The sequence below is a fragment of the Physella acuta genome, unplaced genomic scaffold (genome assembly GCF_028476545.2).
Source record: "Physella acuta isolate Inbredline_101_S28 unplaced genomic scaffold, ASM2847654v3 ptg000175l, whole genome shotgun sequence".
NCBI lineage: Eukaryota > Metazoa > Mollusca > Gastropoda > Physidae > Physella > Physella acuta.
In genome coordinates, this window is record NW_026731694.1 from 538,942 (window position 1) to 562,296 (window position 23,355).

General features: G+C 35.6%; 1 protein-coding gene across 2 annotated transcripts; it reads right to left on the bottom strand.

Annotated features, from left to right (window-relative positions):
* Positions 1-13: 13 nt before the first annotated feature.
* Positions 14-23,113, bottom strand: LOC131936308 (endothelin-converting enzyme 1). 2 transcript variants are annotated; one of them, XM_059293235.1, is made up of 12 exons: positions 23,066-23,113; positions 22,265-22,504; positions 10,715-10,861; positions 9,637-9,858; positions 6,982-7,118; positions 6,812-6,894; positions 6,122-6,323; positions 5,671-5,894; positions 4,513-4,687; positions 2,439-2,594; positions 1,048-1,246; positions 14-876 (listed from the first exon to the last, which is right to left on the bottom strand). In XM_059293235.1, the coding sequence occupies exons 2-12, from the start codon at positions 22,458-22,460 to the stop codon at positions 341-343; spliced, it is 2,277 nt and encodes a 758-aa protein (XP_059149218.1). In that variant the 5' UTR covers positions 22,461-22,504; positions 23,066-23,113; the 3' UTR covers positions 14-340. The 2 variants fall into 2 exon arrangements, with proteins under 2 accessions (XP_059149218.1, XP_059149217.1); XM_059293234.1 differs by lacking the exons at positions 22,265-22,504; positions 23,066-23,113 and adding exons at positions 11,005-11,201; positions 11,982-12,038 and having other exon boundaries at positions 15-876.
* Positions 23,114-23,355: the final 242 nt, after the last annotated feature.

Here is a 23,355-nt window from a genome sequence, read left to right on the forward strand (position 1 = left end):
AAAAATCAATTACATCCAATCTTGAGTAAAATCCAACAAAAATCAAGAATATTTTTAGAATCGTGTCTTTATAACATCGTACATGATTTTTAAAATATTTAATGGACCTTTTGAATAATTTTGAAATAATTCTCGGTTGAGCATATTGACGCGGGAAGTACAATGAGTGTGATGAGAATAAGACAAGGTAAAAGTTGGCGCTCTTTCTTCTTTTAACATGCCATTAAAAAAAAAGAAATCGCTAATGCAGACAAAACGTTAATTACAATAAACATTAAGAAATGTTAACGCGCAGATTGAAATAACCAGCAAAAACTAATTAGGGCAATGTCGTAGATATCTAATAACAACCGCATTTGACCTCGTGGTTCATCTTAGCCTCGGGTTTGCAATTAAAAGCTTTAGAAAACTCTTTAAGTTGACCCAGTGCCATGTTGACATTGACATCATTCCCGCTAAAGTACATCAACTTCCGATCGGGTAGATCTTCTTTTACGTAACAGAACGTCTGCGCAAACGCTAGGAAAATCATCTGCTCGTTGGTTAACCCAGTTCCGGGTAAAACCTTTTCAACAATCCCTCGACTTTTGACCCAATCCTTGTAGCCAATCAGAGCTAGCCGTACGCCACTGGTCCGGTCGATGTGTCCTTTAAGTTCCAGGGAGTCCTGCGTCTTGGAGACATTTGAGACACATTTTGAAACTGTGTCGTATGCTGCGATTGAAGCTTCAGTCCACCAAGCGGCTGTCGTTTGGTCGTACCTGCTTCCCCCAAAGTCTATTATTTGAACAATGACCTGGCCCAAGATGGCGCCGAGAGATCCGAAAGTTGAATGATGGGGTTGATTGCTGGAGTAGATGGGGTACTGGAGAACACCTAGGATCAAAATGAAAATAATTACACAATTATTTCTTTACTCGTTCTAAATTACAATATCTCTGTATCGTAACTGAAATATTAGGCCGATTTTTTTCAACTTAACACTTCAATACAAAGTTATATCTGTAACTTATTTTATGAAACTAATTTCTCTTGTAATTATCCTACCAGCTGTAGCGTACACCTCGTTAACTTGCGGCATTGCGTACACCATTGTTTTGAATGTGGCTCCGTACGCGTTATCAAACCGTACCCTTTCGTTGTTTAGCTGCTTGATAGTGCGTCTTAAACGGAAACGCTGCACGCTGAGCAAGTTGGCAAAGTGATCGCTGTCGCTTATGTTCAAGCCGCTGTACATATGATCAACCTGAAAAAAAAAATTCAACAGTTTTCTAAGAAAGATGGAAAGTGAATTGGACAAGTTGTGTTGCATGATTAGTGAGAGTTATCAACTCTACAAAGCATAGTTTCTGTTACTGAGCTCTAAGTCATCTGAACTGAAACAAAGATTGAGGGATGATTTTTAAGCAAGCACACAAAAAGTGTGGATAGCGATGATGACAGTAGCATAAAATATATTGTATGTGAAAGTAAATGTAAGAATAAGAATGAAGATGAACACATTTTTGTCTGGATCACATGAAGTTGTGCCTGTTGGCGAATATTACGTTGATATTTTAAGCATAAAGTGTTTTAGTTTTGATTTGCTTTGAAAGAGAGAAATGAGGTAAGGTATTATGAAGCGGAAAAACTCAGGACGCAGCATGTCCGTGAAAATATTTGCAGTAGAGAAATCTTTGTTAAGTCGAAACTATTGATAATGTACCTAAGGAGAACATCGCGACACTTTTGCCGCAACCCATAACATAGAGGCACTAAACGAATAATAAGAAACATGTTATTCTGTTAATTTAAATTTTGGAAAGTTAAATTTTCGCTAACTATTTTTTCTCAAATCACACAGTGTATTCTGCTATTTAATACAAGAAATGTTTGTTCACAAGCTTTTTATCTCCAATTTTCCTTCGCCAACTCCTATTTCTAACTGCCTTTTCTACGATAATTCAAATTTGTCACATGTAAGTCTATACTTTCAAATATGTTTTTGTTTCTAGATGGGTTCATTCTAGACTGAAAAAAAGCGAAAATTTTATTTGTGTTGAGGGGCTAAATTGTTGTCCAATATCTCACTCGTTTTTCCTAAACGACTTGGTGATGGGGAGAAAGGTAATGGCTGTAAATCCCACGGACATATTAGGCTCGTCAGTTAGGGACAGCAACACACTTTAGTGTAGTAAGCTCCAAATTCAACTTGGAGTGGTGCCCCATTAAACGATAGGAATACACGCTCTGGTATCTTTGTCCAACTCTGGATCTTTTTCTGCAGCTAAGTTGGAAGAAAAGCAAAGCTCGGCAATGCATATATAAATATATAAATATATATATATATATATATATATATATATATATATATATATATATATATATATATATATATATATATATATATATATGGACCCTTTACCTGCAACGTATACAATTATCCGAGGTAATACTACCTGTGATTGATTCTTCATCCAGTCTGGGTACCCCATCTTGAAGATGGTTTTATCCAGCTTCTCCTTGGCGTATTGTTTGGTTGTTGCATCCATCCATGGCGTCTTCTCTAGCTGTGACTGTAAGGCCAGCTTGATGTTGTCTGTGATCTCGTGAACCTGGACAGGGAGTGATTGAATTTTAAAAAAAAACAATAATGACTTCATTAAACTACTGTTTATTGGATTTCACTTAATGTTCCTGCTAGTTTTTATCTATCTAAAAGCTGGTTTGAGTTACCATATACAAAAGTAAATAGTTCATATACTTTCCACCAACACACTGCTTAAAAATAATATCTCTTTAACAACAAAACCAGGGGAATTATATTTTCCTTATTTAAATTGCATCGAGCCAATAGCTTGTGCTAAACGTTTCATTGGTTATCTTGCAAATGTTTTGGGTATGTCATCGAATAGGCATTCATCTTAAATGTTAAAAAAAAATAAGATGGTATTTACGAATTAAAAAGAATATATATTCAATTTATTAATGTCTTTTTTTTTACATTTCGTTTGTTTATTACAATGTCAACACCATTTACGACTAAATATCAGGACTTAAAAACGGTTCAGTAGCATGAAAACTATTTGCCACTTCTTAGTCCAGTGTCGGCTCCCAGTAATAAAACCAATCTACCATGACCAACATTTCAAGCTTATCGATCGATATTGTTGTCATTGTTTAAAAGAACATTGTCAATCTTGATTTTATATCACATACTGTATTTATATCAGGTTGCTTTATTTGTTTATTTGATGTGTACGTTGGTGATATTCTATTGTATGTACACTAGATTTTGGTTTCATTTGTGTTTTTGTTAAAGGGTACTAAAATATTTTTGTACCTTACTTCTGATTGATTGATTGCTTTATTTATGAGATCCTTCATTGTTTTCGAATTTGGCTTTTAGTTGGTTATTTTTTAGCATATTTCTTTAGATTAATTATACTAGCCGTCCCAGCCAGGCCCTGCTCTGGCTTCTGTGAAAAACCTTTCTGTTAAAGACCATTACCTGTGTGTTTAATAATCATCATAAACCCTGCACTACCCACCCAAACTACAACCAACCAAACCCAAAACAACAAAACGCAAACATAACGCTAACACAATTACAAATACAAACGAAAACAAAAACCTAACAACAAACCCAACCACAAACACCAATACAAACACAAAGAAAAAACTAACAAAAAAGCAAACAAAAACCAAACCAAACCACAACCACAAGATTACTTTCTCGTATGTTACATTTTAAAATGAAATAGAATCACGGAGAAAAAGAAAATGAGCACCAAATGAACGCAAAAAATGTTTGTATAATAAAGCGGAAAAAAGTGCTTATATAGGAAACATGGATTTTTACAAGCTTTTATTTAATTCGCTTCATCTGTTTCTCTGTCTTTCTTTCTGTCCTTATATATCAAAACTGGAGAGCACAATTTCGAGCACTTCTAACTGACCGTTCTTAATTTCTCCTATTTTAGCCAAGTCACTATATAAGTCAATATATAAAAATATATAACCGTCCTTTTAATTAATTGGTCACTATATTAAAATATCTCACCGTTTGTTTTATTCACATTGTCTGGTCACTATATTAAAATATCTCACCGTTTGTTTTATTCACATTGTCTGGTCACTATATTAAAATATCTCACTGTTTGTTTTATTCACATTGTCTGGTCACTATATTAAAATATCTCACCTTTTGTTTTTTCACATTGTCTGGTCACTATATTTAAAATATCTCACCGTTTGTTTTATTCACATTGTCTGGTCACTATATTAAAATATCTCACCGTTTGTTTTATTCACATTGTCTGGTCACTATATTAAAATATCTCACCGTTTGTTTTATTCACATTGTCTGGTCACTATATTAAAATATCTCACCGTTTGTTTTATTCACATTGTCTGGTCACTATATTAAAATATCTCACCGTTTGTTTTATTCACATTGTCTGGTCACTATATTAAAATATCTCACCGTTTGTTTTATTCACATTGTCTGGTCACTATATTAAAATATCTCACCGTCCTTTTGTTCTCCTCATTGAAAAAGTGGCGAACATAAAGTGCACTCAGTCCGTCTTGAAAAACAGAAATGGCAGTCAAAATACAAATGGTGCGAGGTTGAACTGTTAATGGTATCCTTAACTTGACCAGATTTTCCTTGAAGAGGTGTATATAATTTGAGGACACAGAGAGCCTGTTTTGAAAATTGGACATATTTGGTATGCTACGCTGAATTTACATTCTTGCGAAAGGTTTACCCGAAAAAAAATCATTTTAACAATAGATTAGCTCATGTCACCAATTTTTTGAAATGTGTGATATCAAAAGATATTCTTAAATTGTAACATACTAGACGGTCTTAATGCGGGGGGGGGGGGGGGGGGGGTCAGACTTTTAAGGCGTGTATTGGGTGTTCGCATAGTTTGCCCAGCACTTTTTTGGTGATGTAAACGAAGAGAAATGGGGGGGGGGGGGAAATATGTTAAAATCAACAACGATTCGCTTGGTTGCATCGAGCGAAATTCTAAGCTGTCTATGCGGCGTTAGCTGTCAAGCTGAAACAAAGCCTATTCAAAATTGAATTGAGCACATGGACTAAAGCTTATTGGAAACGTGCGGAAACAAAGAATAGCTATTCAGAAGCAAATAACAGTTAAGTTTTGCATAGTTATTCTGAATATATTGGAAACGCATTTGTAAATAGCTAGTATGTAGAAAATAGATTGATTATTGTAATTATCATTTAAAAGCCAGGTAAATACATTTAATGAACGCTATTTTCATGGGATTTCTATTATATTATAGGAGCGTTGTTTGTATCAGAGGCGTAGCGAGGGGGGGGGGTGGGGGTGCGGACCGCACCGGGTGACACCAGTTAGGGGGGTGACACCAAGGCAAAAAATAGTAAAATATATAGAGAAAAAGTTGAGGGGGGGGGTGCAAAGCGATAGTTTGAAGGGGGGGGGGTGCAAATCGAAATTTAAAGGTCTGTCCCTGGTAAGAGTCGCTACGCCTCTGAGGGCGTGACACCATTAAGTGCCGCACCGGGTGACGCCCGACCTCGCTACACCTTTCCCCTTTACAGTTTTGGATTAGAAGAGTTCAAATAAAAAGCTAGTCTCTAATATAATGTAGTTAGCAGTATACCGGTCATTTCAAGATGTGTAGTTTTATTACCCAAATGATTCAGCTACTCGCCAAATGAGGTAGTTATGTAGCATCCGGTTCATTTCATGAACAGGAAATGACGTAAGCCAGCTCGTAATTTTCTCAGTGAAGGTTCTGTTAAACAGAATCACCTCTTGATCACCTGTGATGTTGGCTGTGCCCAACAAATTGCCCAGTTGTTGGACCCAGTCCATGAGACCATGAGACTCGGCGTTTAGAGCAGTCAAGTTCGTCTAAAGAGATATCTTCCATGTTCAAACTTACATACACTTTAAATAGAGGGATTAAGATTTTAAAACTAAATTGTTTGAAATACATCAATTTAATTACACACACACACACACACACACACACACATATATATATATATATATATATATATATATATATATATATATATATATATATATATATACATATAGCTTTAAAAATTAAATACAAAAATGAATTTAATACAAACTTGAATCCTATCTTGATGTCCTAACATTGCTGACGCCAGGTGTGACTCTATGGCGAAGGTATCGTTGACAAACTCGTCCAGATCTAACTCTGTTGTCCCGTTGTCCTGGGTGATATTCATAGTAATGGCGTCATTGACTAGAAGGGAGCCAACTCTTCTAATATACGTCTTGTACGATTTTCTGCCCTCTTTCGATAAGTACCTTATAATAGTATCGGAATCAGATTTGAAATTTAATGCAATGTCTGATATCAGAGGTGTAGTGAGGGGGGGGGTGGTGTGGACCGCATCGGGTGACACCATTTAGGGGGTGACACCAAGGCAAAAAATAGCAAAATATATAGAGAAAAATTTGAGGGGGGGGGGGGTGCAATTCGAAAGTTTGAGGGGAGGGGGTGGTGGTGGTGGTTGTGCAAATCAAAAGTTTGAGAAGGTGCAAATCGAAAGTTTGAGGGAGGGGGGGGGGGTGCAAATCGAAAGTTTGAGGGGGGGGGGTGCAAATCGAAAATTGAAAGTTTGTCCCCGGGAAGGGTCTCTACGCCTCTGGGGAGTGACACCATTAAGTGCCGCACCGGGTGACACCCGACCTCGCTACGCCACTGTCTGATATTCAGAGTGCTATTTCAAAAGGCATGCATCACATGTTAGACTAAAACAGAAAGGTTTCAACACAACCCATGTACAACTTACACTAGCCGAAAGCCGAATTGGCTTGTACCTGAAGGATATATTGCAATGTTGAATTTGTTGCTATTAGACGACTGTTTTTCCACCTTAAACCAAAAAAAAAATTGTTTCCACGATATAATGCAATTTATAACTCAAAAACATTTTATGTAATATAATGGGTTAATACTTACTATAACTCTAAACATAGCCCGTACACCGAAATCTGCCTGAACCTTTTTCAGAGCGTCATTGAAGTTCCAGTCTTGTTTCCAGTTGCCTAAAAGTTTCCACCCTCCAAGCTCAGAAATTATCTTAAGCAACGGAGCACCTGAAGGAATAGTTTACGAAATCGTCGTCTAAAGTTACAGCAAACCCTTGCTTACACGATAGTAAGGAATTCAGTTCACGGGATCATGATCCCAATGCCATTACTTTAAGTGAATCCCTTCCCCCCCCCACCAGTCTTCTCAAACTATTTCCAAACCAGTTGGAAACCGGGAAAGAAAAAAATCGGTAATTGCAAAAACAAATCGAAATTTTTTTAAGGATAAAAATTATGTTTTTATTAAACGCTCTGAAAATGAAATCATGTTCTATCGCTATTAACAGCATAGAACGTTCATAAAATATCTTAGTCATTCTAACTATTTCTTACAACATAAGAGAGATAGAAAGCAGGGTATGTTTACCCATATTCAGTCATTAGAAACGAATGCAGTGTTAAGTATTTTTTTAAATTTATTTTTCTCTACATTTTAGTGTTTAACTATTGTTAAATTTTAAGTGAAAATTAATGCTTTATTTTAAAAACAACTTGACCACCCGTCATCCTTTGGATAACTGTGGGTTTCGGGGGTCATCCATAAATGACATCACGTCTGTCACTTATCGTAACGAAAAATCAGACCCACACCTCAGACGTTTTTGTCTTTTAAAAACACCGATTTCGGCTGAGCATGGGTCTGACCACACTATCCCTTCATATGCTGACGTCACAAGTGAAATCTACACCTACCCAACTCCTAGTTCACTTGCCCTATGTCCCGCCAATTCTCAGACAACATGTTTTATCGTTTAAAAAAAGATTTCGGCCGAGCATGGCTCTGACCACACTATCCACTTCATACGCTTAATTAGGCATCCAATTAAGTCAAATTTAATATCATCTTGCATTGTCCTCATGTCTGCTAACGTTGAAATAGATATGTCGGCTTGAAGTGGCCGAAATTTAGCTCGGGCGTTTTGATCTAGACAGACTGACGACAGAAAAAGGAAGTGAGTTAAATAACAGCTTGTAAAAACATGCTCCACTCCTATTCATAGCACGACATAACTAAATATGATTGTGGGGAAAGGCTACCATTGGTGTAAACAGATCTTGAAAGGTTTACTGTATTACGTTAAGTTATAATTATTTTGCCGCTATCATTTAGGACTTAAACACTAAACACTTAAGCCGGGTCGCAGCCTCTAGAACAACAATGTAAACCATTGTCATGAGATTTGCCTTTAGATCTTATTTACGATTTTTTTTATCGCGCTATATTATTTTAGAATAACCTTGAATGCAGTAGACACAAGGAAAGTTGGTCACCGTTAGATCAGTTAAGGAGTATCGAGGATGGGGGGAGGGGGTGGTCTAAACCACCTGTGTAGGCCTAGCTGTCTAATATTCGGTGTTGTGACACACCATCGCTGACACTGTGTTGGGAGATAGAAACGTATTAGGTTATATTATAAACCCGGAAATATACAATTAGAAAAACACAGTCTAGAAAGTAAAAAAAAGAATTGATTCAGGAGCGTTTTTTATGCGCATAGTGGTTTTATATTGTATATAATTTCAAAGCCCCGCTGTGGCCAAAGCATCTATGGTCAAAGCCCCTCTGTGGTCAAAACCCCATATAGCCAAACCCCTATGGTCTAAGCACCTGTGGGCAAAGGTCCGTGCACCCTTCTTAGCCCTCGCCGTGCGAGCAGAGGCTGACCGATAGATTATCCATAAAGCCTATACATTTATCAATGATTATGGAAAAAAATGAGCCAGATGTACAGAGCCAAAGTTCCAAAACATTGTTTTGAAAGTATCCATCGCTTTTCACCAAATAACCAATGTTTATATAGGGAAAATTTGGACCGGTGAGTTCTTAAGCACTTCCGGAATTTTCCGGAATATATCGTCGGTCTACGACCTCGGGAGTTTTGAAGAGGTTTCTACGTGGGAAATCTTTTTCGATACATAGCTCATATAAGGCGCCGGTCAGTCGGGGTCAAATTTGAACCATTATTCATGGACTTTGTGGCCAACCGGCACAAGGCCCTGTGTTCTAATGCCCCAAGACAGGAGACTGCCAAATTTGACGCGAATGCGGGGCCGAGTAGTGCCCTATCGGGCACCCGAGCAATTTGCTATATATATATATATATATATATATATATATATATATATATATATATATATATAAAGAGAGAGAGAGAGAGAGAGAGAGAGAGAGAGAGAGAGAAAACAAATCGCGCCCTGCCGGGTCGCCACCCCTGCGAATTTAATTTAAAAAAAACTCACAGAAACCTCCCAATGTGTATTCTCAACAACTATATATATACATATATATGTATATGTATATATATTTGTATATATATAAGTTGATGTTTTAAATCTATCGCCTTCCCCTCCCTACCCCCCCCCCCCCCCCCCATCCCCACCCCCCTCCGCATGAAATTATCTTGATACGCCAATATCGACTACGATCTCCCTAATCCTGAATTTTGTTTTAGAAAGCTCGCATATCACCACCCTTACCCCTGGGAATGTCTATAATTAAGTTTTACCCTGACTTTTAACCTACCTCTCTTCGTGTCCCGATCAAACATATTGTTGCAAGCCTGAAAATATTGTTTCAGTTTTCTTTCATACGAGGCATCGTGAGCATCTGATATAGGGCTATCCAACAGGTCCATCATGCGATCTTCGTTCTGTCGTGTTAAATCTTCCAGAACACTTCTGGCGAAAGAATAACTATTATCCGATAGGGGTGCAACCCTTGACATTCTTAACAGTTGCGTTGAATCTATAGAAAGAAATAACGAAAATAAATTTATTACATAATTTGTTCAACTTAAAAGAAAACTAATGTATATTCAATCAACTAAAATTTTGAACTCTAATATATTTTAGTATGTTTGATTTCCGCACACATATTGAAGCTTGTTTAAGAATTGAAATAATTAGTATATATTGATGGCATAATTAATTTTCAAAAGCAGGGGCGTAGCAAGGGGGGGGTGGGGCGGGGGGTGCGGACCGCACCGGGTGACACCATTTAGGGGGGTGACACCAAGGCAAAAAATAGCAAAATATATAGAGAAAAACTTAAGGGGGGGGGGTGCAAATCGAAAACTTGAGGGGGGGTGCAATTCGAAAATTTGAAAGTTTGTCTCCGAGAAGGGTCGCTACGTCTCTGGGGGGGGGGGGGGGTGACACCATTAAGTGCCGAACCGGGTGACACCCGACCTCGCTACGCCACTGTTCAAAAGAGACCGTATACGTTATCCAAAATGACAAATCTATTGATGTGTAAAATACCCAATACTTTACTACAAAGCTCGGGGTCGTTAAGTAGCGCGCACACCCACTAACCATATATGTTGAGTTCAGAACACTGGCTTCATCTAGTGTATATTGTACTTTTAACAGTGTCCGCCCCCTCCCTCCCCCGGAAATTGTATCCTGCCCTCCCGGCCACCCCGACAATTTCAAGTTACCCCCCCCCCCATAGGTACATTACTGTTTCTTTTAACTTAGTCTTCGAATGACGTATATATCACATACACGTGTACAGTATCATTTATTATTTGTCAACGATACTGCTCTATGATATAATCGTAACATTTTAATTGTTTAAAAAAAATGTTTAAACTATTTACCCGAATCCAGGTAAACCGGTGCCACGCTCTGGTAGTTGCCACAAGCGTACTCATAGAAGTTCTCACACGGGTCAACACTTTTGTTCCGTAGTTCCATGGCCCTGGTGGCCGTCTCCATACAGCCGATATCAACACACATACGCTCGTCTGGTTAGGATGACATAAACTTTAATATTTTTTAAACAATATACCAAAATATGAATGATTATAGGCTACAGAACTGTTGAGTAAAATATTTTCAGAAAGAAAAATATAAAATTTAAGAAAAAAAGTGAATCCAGCCTTTTTACCTAGGTAAGCTTGACTTGTTGAAGCCGCTAACTCGTTGCTGACTTTGTTAAACAAACCGGATAAAATAAAGCAGATCAACAAGAGCAAAAGGGCGATCACCCCGAGAATAATCTCCCTTAGACGAAACTTCCATCGCTTTATGCGAATGAATTTAATGATGGGCTCCTTGTCGTTCAGATCATAACTGTTGGCCATTCTAGAAATGTGCATGTATACTTTACATATAATACAGTTATTGTATGATATATATATATATATATATATATATATATATATATTGCCTTGAAACGTTGAAGAGTTGTTGAAAATATATATATTAACAGAAGTTTTTAGGACATCTGTTTTTGAAATGTATTGTCATTATAGATATTTAAAAACTCCAGAATAATTGTATGTAATATACTTGACATTTTTTATAATAAATTAATTGGCTTGTTAAGTTATTTATAAGTAAGGATCTATAATAGAAACGAAGATGTATCCTTTCAATCGATTGCCTTGAAACTTTGAAGAGGTGTTGAAAATATTCCTGGAGAGGTTTCTGAGAGAAAATGTTTAATTTTGCAAGAGAGGGCACCCCGGTAGTGTGCGATTTGGCGCCCAAGGCTTTCCCGTGAGCGCTAATGCGCCAACTATTGTTTTAAAATGTGCGATAGACTATGGACAAGATGGGGTATTACAGTCGTTCACTAAATTGCATTAAAGTTAGGAAATTTAATTTAGAAAATTCTAAAATCCTATTTAAATCAAACGTTTAAGTAGTTTTTAAGATTATATTTTATCTAATTGCTTGTTTGCAAGAAAGGACATCGAAACCATATAATCAAATCAAATTCAAAATATATGTATTTAAATTTTAACGACACAATATGCTATTTAAACAATCATAACATGAAATAGTATTACATTTCAAATGTAAAACATTTTGTAAAGCAAAGAAACTAAAGTGTAAAGAGAATACATTGTTACTACATACGTGATGAGATTCCCACTACCACTTTATACACTGTTGACCAAGTACAGACTAATTTTGTTCTCAGTGCTGAAGTGACTCACATTACATCACGTTTAGATATCTCATAAGACAAACCCAGGGGGGGGGCGAGGTGGTCTGGAGGGCGTATTTAGGGCAGATAACATGTCAAACAAATACATGTTCATTTTACACTAGGTCAAAATGTTCCCTGACCAAAGTCAATGTTCATTTCTCACAACACAGTCTTCTGACACATACAGAAGATGGTGATACAAACAGTGTTTCTTCCAGACTTTTTTCTCCGGGGGGGGGGGGGCACTTGAAAATTTTCGGGGGGGGGGGGGGGTCGGTAAACTTTCTTCGGGGGGGGGGGGGGGTGGTGGGCGGACACTGTTAAATATATATATTTTATATATAAATTATATAATTTCATTTCGTTCGGGGGGGGGGGGGGGGCGGTAAAAAAAATTCGGGGGGAGGGTCGTCCCCCCCCCCCCCCCCCCCCGAAGAGATGCCTAGAAGAAACTCTGGATACAAAATAGGAGGATTACAGTTTATTTAATCAGTAGCAATACTGAAAACCGGCTTGATCAATATAAGGGCTCAACAGCAGTTCAAAATAAAAAGCCTAAATATGTTTAATATGTCAGGAATTTACATACATCATGCAATCAACTTACAAACAAAAATATTAAAAGCCCAGTCTTTTCTTTTTTCGAAAACACATAATGATAACAATAATAACACTATCTAAATAAACATTTTTTTTTAAATATCTAAGTTTATCTTGAAGAATGTTACTAATATTATTGCGGTTGTAATCTAGTAGTAATATAATGCGGTTGAAATAAAAGTGCTCAAATCTGTGACAATCGTGTTTTGAAAGCCTTAGCTTTATAAGAAGAGAAAATCCTTTTTAAAAGGCTACATGCCCATGTTATGTTTAAAAGCGCTCGTCTTTTTAAAAGCTTTTATTTAACTTGATTCCTCTGTCTGTTGTCAGTCTGTCTATCTGTCTTTAGTCTGTCGTCATTGATTGAAACACTCGAGCAAAATGTCGGGCACTTGTAACTGACAGATTTTTTTTCAAAGGTGGCACGTGGGTAAAGACATGAATGCAATGCAATCTGACAATAAATTTTACTGAATTGGATGCCTAATTAAGCTTTTTTTAAATTAATTATTGTGTCCAAATTAGTAGGCAATCTTGTCTAAATTTTCTGCACTATTAATCGCGTATTATCATGTTTATTAGAAATGCATTGGTTTTTAGTCATGCAACTCTATTGCAAATTTTAAAAAAATAATTAAAGTAGGCCCCCCCTACTGAAAAAATAATTCACAAAAAAACGTTTGAATAACAAGCTTTATGTTATAATGTACTAAAAAGTAGAAAAAAATATTTTCTATAAATATATAATAATACACTACTATTAAAATAACTATAAAGAATAGCGTGGGTATCTTCCTAATATAGTATCCAATAGACAATAAAGCGACCCGCTCTTCCACACGTAACATTTCAAACCAGGTATGAGGCAAGAGTGTCTTAACGTTCATTGCGTTTTTTAAACAAATTAAATTAAATTTCTAATTTTGTTTCGGATACTTACGATAAGCTGACAATCACTGTCTGCATATATTAGAGACAGACTGACACACTACCTGCCGTAATATATTTTATAGCTTTTTTCAAACAACATACTTTGCACACTTTTGTCCTAACCCAATCCCAAAACAAAAACAGTTTTGGAATAAAAAGAAAACTTAGTAGTAAATTGTTTAATATTTCAAATAAAAATCAATAGCAGATGAAGATCAGAAAAATAATTTAACTAATATAACATCAGAATAACGGCATTTAAATCTAATAATAGTCACACTTGACCTCGTGGTTCATCCTAGCCCCGGGTTTGCAATTAAAAGCTTTAGAAAACTCTTTAAGTTGGCTCAGGACCATGTTAACCATGACATCATTTTCATTTCGGTACATCCTCACCCAGTCGGGAAGATCTTCTTTTACGTAACAGAACGTCTGCGCATGCGCTAGGAAAATCATCTGCTCGTTGTTTAACCCAGTTCCGGGTAAAACTTTTTCAACAATCCCTCGACTTTTGACCCAATCCTTGTAGCCAATCAGAGCTAGCCTCACGCCATTGGTCCAGGCGATGAAAACCGTGTCGTCATTTTCGTAATTCTTGTCTTTATTCAACGTGACGTCGTTGTAGATTTGTGAAAAACATCGCCTCGTTGCGTTATATGCTGTGAGAGTAGCATCAGACCACCACGTAGAAAGTAGTGGTGTGCCATTTTTGTCGTAGTCTCTTCCAATGTCACCAATCATGCCGTGAATAAACCGGCCCAAGATGGCGCCGAGGGATCCGAAATTTGCATAGTGGGGCTGCTTGTTGGAGTAGATGGGATACTGGAGAACACCTGGGTAGAATAAAATGAAATATGAATCATCATTCTTTGAACACTGTATATACAGGGTTTTTACCTAGCCTCCCATTATAATTTTATATATATATATATATATATATATATATATATATATATATATATATATATATATATATATATATATATATATATATATATATATATATATATAATAGACAAACACAATGTCTATGATAGACTGAAACACTAGAAAAAAGGTGTATATAATTTTTATCCCACACGAAGATAGTACAGAGTATTTTGTCAGAATGTCAGAAACATGTACATTAAAATGTTTAAACACCTTACAGTGGTGATCCGTGAGATAGCTTTCTAGCCCACATAAATATAAATGTACATAAATATTTGGCATACATAATGTGTCTTTTATACAGTTTATTCAATTCTTGCATTCTGTCATGACATCGTAAAATTAAAAAAAATAAAGTTAATGTGTTAACAAATCCGCTATTGTAAGCTTCGTACCTGCTGAGGCATGCACTTCGTTTCCATAGAATTGTGGGGTAATAGTTGTTACGAATGTTTGAGAATACGAGTCTTCAGGCCAAACACTTAGATTGTTGAACTCGTTTCTTCTATGTCTGACAAGGAAACGATTAATGCCGATCAGGTTATCAAAATGATCGAGAGCGGTGACTGTCAGGTCGCTGTACATCAAATCAACCTGGATTACAGATTTGTAAATATAAAAGATAATCAAATCAGAATTTTAAATACAAAAGATATTTTGTACGAAGTATTTTGTGGGAGATATTTTGGTCTAGCATGCAGCTCTTGTTAAAAAGAACGCTCAATATACCGCATCTTGAAAAATGGGCACCAGACTATATGTTTGTATGTAGTTCATAATGGGTTATTTTTAATCAGAAGCTCATATCAAGTACACCAGCACTGAACGAACAGTACATACCTCTGATTGATTCTTCATCCAGTCAGGGTACCCCATCTTGAAGATGGTTTTATCCAGCTTCTCCTTGGCGTATTGTTTGGTTGTTGCATCCATCCATGGCGTCTTCTCTAGCTGTGACTGTAAGGCCAGCTTGATGTTGTCTGTGATCTCGTGAACCTGGACAGGGGAGGGGGGGGTGATTGAGTTTTAAAAACATAATGAACTGAATTAACGTGCTTTTCTCTATCTTGTTTTCTGGTCACTATATGAACATATCTCACCGTCCTTTTGTTTTCCTCATTGAAGAAGTGGCGGACATAGAGTGCACTCAGAGCATCTTCAAGTAGACTCTCGGACTTGATGATACAACTGTATCGTGCATCTAAGTGGACTGCTGGCGCTTCTAAATGGACTAAAAACATCTTGAAAGCTTGCGTATAATCCCACGACAATTCGAACCTGTTTAAAATGTGAAACTATTTTAGTGACCTTAAGAACTAATTTAAATACGCTGTCTAGTCCATGGTTTTAGTCGAAGTCAACCAGTTGTGATCTGATACAGACTTAATTCACATAGTGTGGAATATAATACAGTTAAATTAAAATTACGTCTACATTAGAATTTTTACTTAAATAACATATGTTGTGTTTTTCAAAAATGTGTCCATGCTTTTGTATATTGTATACATTAGTTTTGGTTTTGAACTAAACTGATATTATTCGGTTTGTTTCGCGCCATGAGTTGTTTTTTTTTTTTTTTTGCAATTTTAATTTACTATTGTATTTTCATATATTTCATAAACATGATTGTGTTAGGTGACGTCTGTATTCTCTTTATTGTTTTTTTTCCGGGTTTTTTTTCTTTGTCGGATAAATCGGACTGTTTCCGCAAGGTAGAAAAAAAATCTTCATTTAGTTGTTGGAGATGTCTGAATATTTTAGCCTGGTCCAATATAGCAAAATGCAAGTCGACCTACATTTTTATGAAGTGCTCTATCAGGTCTGTTTTTATGCTCTAAGTTGATTGCTGTTTATATTTTATCTATTTTTTTAGAGATTTATTTTTTCTCCTATCTTTTCAAGTACTTCTTAATACGTCATTGAGTATGTTAGAAAGCTAAGCCTCATCATGTGAAATTTATAAGTTTTCCAGATTGTTTTTCTATTAGATTATTTGTCTTTAGGGGAAACGTATGGCCAAGGAACAAATTTTCATTTTCCCTTTAACAAACTTACGGTTGTTTGAACGTCCCGTACAGTGGGGTAGAACAGGTCAAAACACTAGTCTCTAATATACCACCAGTCGTTTCAACATTGTTTTATATTTGTAATACCCATATGATTCAGCGACGCGCCATATGAGGTAATTATGTAGCATCCGTGGCAGATTTTGAACAGGCAGTGATTTGAACACAGACATTATGTCCCTAAAAAAGAATCTATGAAAGTGCTTCACTTCTGTAGCGCCGGTTATGTTGGTTGTGTTGAAATAATAGCTCAGTTGCTCGGTCCAGTCGATGAGACCAAGAGATTCAGCGTTTATTGCGGTTAAGTTCATCTACAGAAAAATGGCAATAAAAAAAGTTGAAGTAATATCCCATTTTATAACATGTATTCAAAGCAATTTGTGAAATATATTCAGGTTAATGAGACGACTTAAAGTGTAAAACTATCTGAAATAAAATTGAAATGTAATACTTGAAAGAATTCATGATATTCAAACATTGCTGCAGCTGCTATGTAAGACTCTATGGTGAAGGTATCGTTGACAAACTCGTCCAGATCTGACCCTGTTGTCCCGTTGTCCTGGGTGATATTCATAGTAATGGCGTCTTTGACTAGAAGGGAGCCAACTCCTCTAATAAACGTCTTGTACGTTTGCTGGTGTTGTTCAGCGTTCGAGTCAATGTAACTGATATGGTATAAGGAAATTTAATATAACATATGTCAGCCTACAACATATAATGAATGAAATAAAAGTGAATAAAGAACATGTAAATAGCTCACATCAAAGGCGACATGTACCAGCTTGTCCCCGATTCATAAATTTCAATGTCGAGCGTGTTGCCGTGTGAAGATCCTCTGAGCACCTAAAAACCATAAGAAGTCTGTACCATGGAAGTGTAAATTTTATAGCTCAAAAACTGTATTTATGTAATACAGTGTGTTGATACTTACGTCAATTGAATATAGGGCTTCTACGCCGAAATCTGCCTGAACCTTCTTCAGAGCGTCATTGAAGTTCCAGTCTTGTTTCCAGTTGCCTAAAAGTTTCCACCCTCCAAGCTCAGAAATTATCTTGTTAAGTAAAGGAGCACCTGAAGGAATAGTTGGTTTTATTGTTAATCTCTACCGCATAAGTATTGCTAATGTAATTAGCCTAATGAAAAATATTGCGGTCGACACTTAGAGCATGTGCTTGTTGACTTTAAAGTCTTAAGTTTGGTAACTGTTTTTATTATGTGTTTTAGTAATGGATTTAAGTGCGAAAGAACAGTGGTGCACGTAAGTAATTACTGTACTGCATGGAATCATGACACGATAAATAAGATAAGGGAAGCCTCAGTTGCTGTGAAAAGAAAGCCTAGTTTTATTTAGTCTTTATTGTTCAGGAGTAAGGAAGTTTTAGTTCGTCTGGGTATTGTAAGAAAGAGCCTCGTGTAGTTGGCCTAAGAAGCCTGGAGCAAGTCTTCGGAAAGAATGAAGAATAGCATGTGTAAATCACCCAAATTTGTAGGCTATTGCTTTAATTGATTAGAGACTGAGCATGCGCATCCTGTCCCGTCAAGTATGGCTTATTGAATCACTACCCTCAAATGCTTAACACACGACACCAAATGCTCTCCGACTACCTCAGTTTTAAAACAAGGGTTGTGCAATTAACATGGGTTACATAGTACACACTATGAAACGCATGTTCCCCACTTTCTGTGATCTCGGCCTGGTGAGGGGATAGTGTGGTCAGACGCGTGAGTCACCTACTGTAATAAGGATACGAGCTCTTGATACTTCGGTTAGAAATCTACATATCAACCATAAAGTCCACGATGCACCGTGGGTTAAAATAAATGACTGACAGAAGCCGGAGCATCTATATAAAACAACATCAGTGAGAAAATACTCAATTTTTTATGCAATGGAGGCCACCGACTTGACGGAAATCCTTCGATCATATTGTTGACATGAATGAAATTCGTTTTTTTTTTAAATATATGTGACTTTATAGCGGCCGTAAAAATATTAAAAAATAAAAACTTAAACCTAAGTATAATTCCAAAATTTAATATTTTAGAATCAATGTTATAAAGTTGCCCATATCCAGAGAACTTGAAAATATTTTTTTTTTGAGTTTAAGGCGACATTTCGATTTGTTTTTATGAAGCCTGAATTATAACCGGATGTTTCACTTTCGTAAGACAAACATTGATTGGCTGTACAGGATCTCCGCGATCGATAGTTATTTATTTACAAAACTTTGACGATAAAGTTTTCAAATAACATAATACTATTTTTAACCAGATAAACTAGTTCTGCTAATTTTGTTTATATCTGCCTATCGATTGGCAGGATGTCTTGTTTATATCGCCATTACCATGTTCAAATTAAATTGCTTTTGCCTTTTTTTTACTTTCTCGAATGCAGATTATAGAGGAAGTATTGTAATCGTGCACAAAAATCACAGGAAAATTAGGACAATTTTCATCGTTTTACACATCAGTACAGAGTATAGGAGTCTTATTTTAATCGGGCAAAAATTATATAAATGCAGATTTATCAAATTTTCGGCGTTTTATGAGTAATCGAGTCGGAAATACGGGCTTTGCAATTCTGGTCGTAAGTTTGTGTGTGTATGTACGTGTGTGTGTGTGTGTGTGTGTGTGTGTGTGTGTGTGTGTGTGTGTGTTAACACGATAACTTGAGTACCGTTACAGCTAAGTTGATGAAATTTCATATATAAGGACTAACAAATGTGTAGTTCTGAATCAAATTTTTAGCGATTTCCGATACACGGAAGTGGAACTCATTCTACTTTTTGTTTTTCAAAAGCCTATAACTTGAGTACTGTTTCAGATAGTTAAACTGAATTTTTCATATAAGCAAAATATCTAATACTCTGCTTTTTTTTAAATTTTGAGTAATTTCTGTCGACCGGAAGTAGTAGTTTACGCTATTTCAAGTTTTTCAAAAAACACAAATGAATTTTTAAAGTACTAATAATATTCAGCACTATTATACACATATTGTTTGCTGTTCACTTGGTGCGCAATTCTTGTTTTTACGAGATTCTATTCTATTTTTAGCAGTTTAAATAATTAAAATTTATTAAAATTCATGTCAACATCCCTAGTTGCAATCCCTAGCAGAGTTGTATAAGAATATTTGAGAAAGTTTATGAGAGATCACTCCCGCTTTATTTAAATAGTGTTCAATAACCGAAAATACTGAAACGTCAAATACATTTACTCTTTTTTTAGTCTTAAAGAACCCATCACTCAGTATTTTATAATTATATTAATTTTAATTTCATCGTGCATGAATTTTGGGTCCATTAACGCCCGCAGACTTGTATTGATAGCTCGAATCAGAATAGAAATCAAGCGGGAGTGAACTCCCCTTAAGTTTACAAGCATATTGATATATAACAGGGCTACAGAAATATTTTTATTATTTTTATGTAAAAATTGCAAAAAATTTAAAAATGTTCTTTAAATTATTTTTTTTTGCCGATTACAATACGTCCTCTTTTCTCTGTATAATATAATCAAAACTCATTTAAGCTTTTGAGCAATGATCATAGAAACATCAACAACCGATGCATTTTTTATAAATAAATTACTGTCTGTAACGATACACATATAGAACAATATCTTTTTTTTTCTTACAACTATCAATTGCATTTTCAGTATATAATGTGGAGAAAAAAAGTAAGTAAAATTGTTGACATATTATGAATTATATACTATTGTCCTTTCAATAACTAATTTATATAACATACCGATGTAACAAAACGATCCAATTAATAAAGTAAGATTATCCAGCTTTTTACTTTGTATTAAATTTATTAATTACATTTTACATCCAGTTCGCGATTTTTTTGGAGATACCTAGCGCGAACCTTAGCGCTAGGCCACGCTGAACCCAAAATTTGTGAGTTTAAATTCTACCCCGACCTTGAACCTACCTCTCTTCGTGTCCCGATCAAACATATTGTTACAAGCCTGAAAATATTGTTTCAGTTTTCTTTCATACGAGGCATCGTGAGCATCTGATATAGGGCTATCCAACAGGTCCATCATGCGATCTTCGTTCTGTCGTGTTAAATCTTCCAGAACACTTCTGGCATAAGGGGGACTTAATCTCGATAATGCAGATCTCCATCTATATCTCATGATTTTCCTTGAATCTGTTCAAAGAACATCATACAAATTAACACACACATTATATATTTTTTTAATCAAGCTCAAAAAATAAATTAAAATTTAAAAAACAAACATCTTGAAAACTGTATTTCCAAAAAATATATTTTAACACAGATGGAAAGTTGTTTTAGAAATCAATGCATTCATATGTATTGCGATAATACAAATAATCTTCAACGAACATCGTTTTGTTCTTAATGTTGTATCAATTAGAGATTCAATACAATACTTCCAGCTGCTTTATTCTCTAGACGTTAAATAGTAAAGAGCCACAATATTCTATGAGCAGGAGAACGCACGATTACTAGCTCAAATGTATAGAGTCCAGGAATTGTAGGAATTCCTCATATTAAACCATCGCTACAGTACAAGACATTGAGCTGACAACACTACCTTCACATCAGCCGATGATAGAGAAACTTATAAACTCTAAGTTTTCTACTTTTTTGGACAAATAGTCTAAATATATTATTTAGTTTCTGTACCATACCAGAGATGTTTGTAGTACTGCCCAAGGTAAATTGCCCTTCTTTTTACAAAGTATATAGGAACAATTGTAATCGTGCTAAATAATTAACATATATTTTAACCGTTTTCGCCGTGTTACACATTCATAATTTATACGCAACATAAAAGCAGGCATTACACTAGTTCCAAGAAATCTAAACATAGATTTTGACAAAGTTTGATGCTTTACACCCTTCCGAAATGGTAAAATTTAGCTATTTTCTTTGTGTCTGTGTGTGTCTGTAAACATGATAACTTTAATACCGTCTCTGTTACGTTGAGAAAATTGTATACATTAGTATTGTATCGAAAGTGTAGTTCCGTATCAAATTTTGAGCGATTTCCAGGAACCAAAAGTGGTGTATACTCTATTTCCGGGTTCTTAAAGGCAAATAGCTAGTGTTTAACAAAAACGGAATTTCATATATTATGCATAGTAAATTGCATGCGCAAAAATCTTTACACTTTTTAACGATTTCGGGTAATCGGGTGTGATACATTACTTTCTGTAAGGTGAAAACTTTATCTTGAGTACTGTTTCAGTTAGTTTAAAGAAACTTCATATATGAATTAATAGAAGAAAGAATGATTATACAAGAAAGTTTAGGGTAGATTACTCCCACTTTATTTTTCCCGCTGCTGATAATAATAATTTATTTGACAATGACGGTGTTCGTTGAAGTCAAAGAATTTAAATAACCGCAAACCTCACCTCTATCCAGGTAAACCGGTGCCACATTCTTGTAGTTTCCACAAGCGTACTCAAAGAAGTTCTCACACGGGTCAACACTTTTGTTCCGTAGTTCCATGGCCCTGGTGGCCGTCTCCATACAGCCGATATCAACACACATCCGCTCGTCTGGTTAAGATGACATACATTTTAATATTTTTTAAACAATGTACCAAACTATGAATGATTATAGGCTACAGAACTGTTGAGTAAAACTATTTTCAGAAAGAAAAATATAAAATTTAAGAGAAAAAAGTGAATCCAGCCTTCCTACCTAGGTAAGCTTGACTTGTTGAAGCCCCTAACTCGTTGCTGACTTTGTTAAACAAACCGGACAATATAAAGCAGATCAACAAGAGCAAAAGGGCGATCACCCCGAGAATAATCTCCCTTAGACCAAACTTCCATTTCCTTATGTGAATGAATCCAATGATGGGCTCCTTGTCATACATTTCCAATATATCTGCCATTTTCTAATATATGAGGATTTTTTTATATCTGAAGTGTTGAATGGCTGAAATTGATAAAATGATTACAATAATTGAAATAAATATATACTAGCACAGGTTCCATCGCTTTATGTGAATGAATTTAATGATGGGCTCCTTGTCGTTCAGATCATAACTGCTGGCCATTCTAGAAATGTGCATAATTTAAATACTTTGCAAATAGTATTATGGCATTATATGTGTTATCTATATAATTAGAATTTAGATACGAGGATGCTTGGGTAAGAATTAAAAAGGAGTGTGTAACCTTTATAATTTTACATTTTCTAACAATAATTTCTATTTTCAAGTTTTTTACTTGAAACGGAAAGTGTTAGTTCTTAGTAGTTAAGTCATACTTTACATCTACGTTATTTATAGTTTTAAATCGCAACATTTTTTAAAGACTTGAATAATTCTAATCTAATCATTTATAAAGTTTGCATCAAAAGAAGAATAAGTCCGAAGTCATCTTTATTACAATTTACCTAAAAAATAGTTTTATAATTAAAATATAAAACAAAATATCTAACCTGCAGAGAAACTAAAGTGTAAAAAAAAATTTAAATAAAAATTGTATCACATACGCGATGAGATGCCAACTATAACTTTATGCACTTTTGACCATCTACAGATTGGTTTTGCTTTAAGTGCTTAACCGGATAATATTAGAACAGTTCTTTGTATCTCAGAAGACCAACCTAGAGGCGAGGTAGTCTGGAGGTCAAGAGGCGTATTTAGGGCAGATAACATGTCAAATAAAAACATGCTAAATTTGCACTGGGTCAACATGTCCTCTGACCAAAGTAAACCAAGATTTTCCACAGCGTACACGCAGAACTGAAATATCATAGCGTTTATGTATTAGTGGTACTTC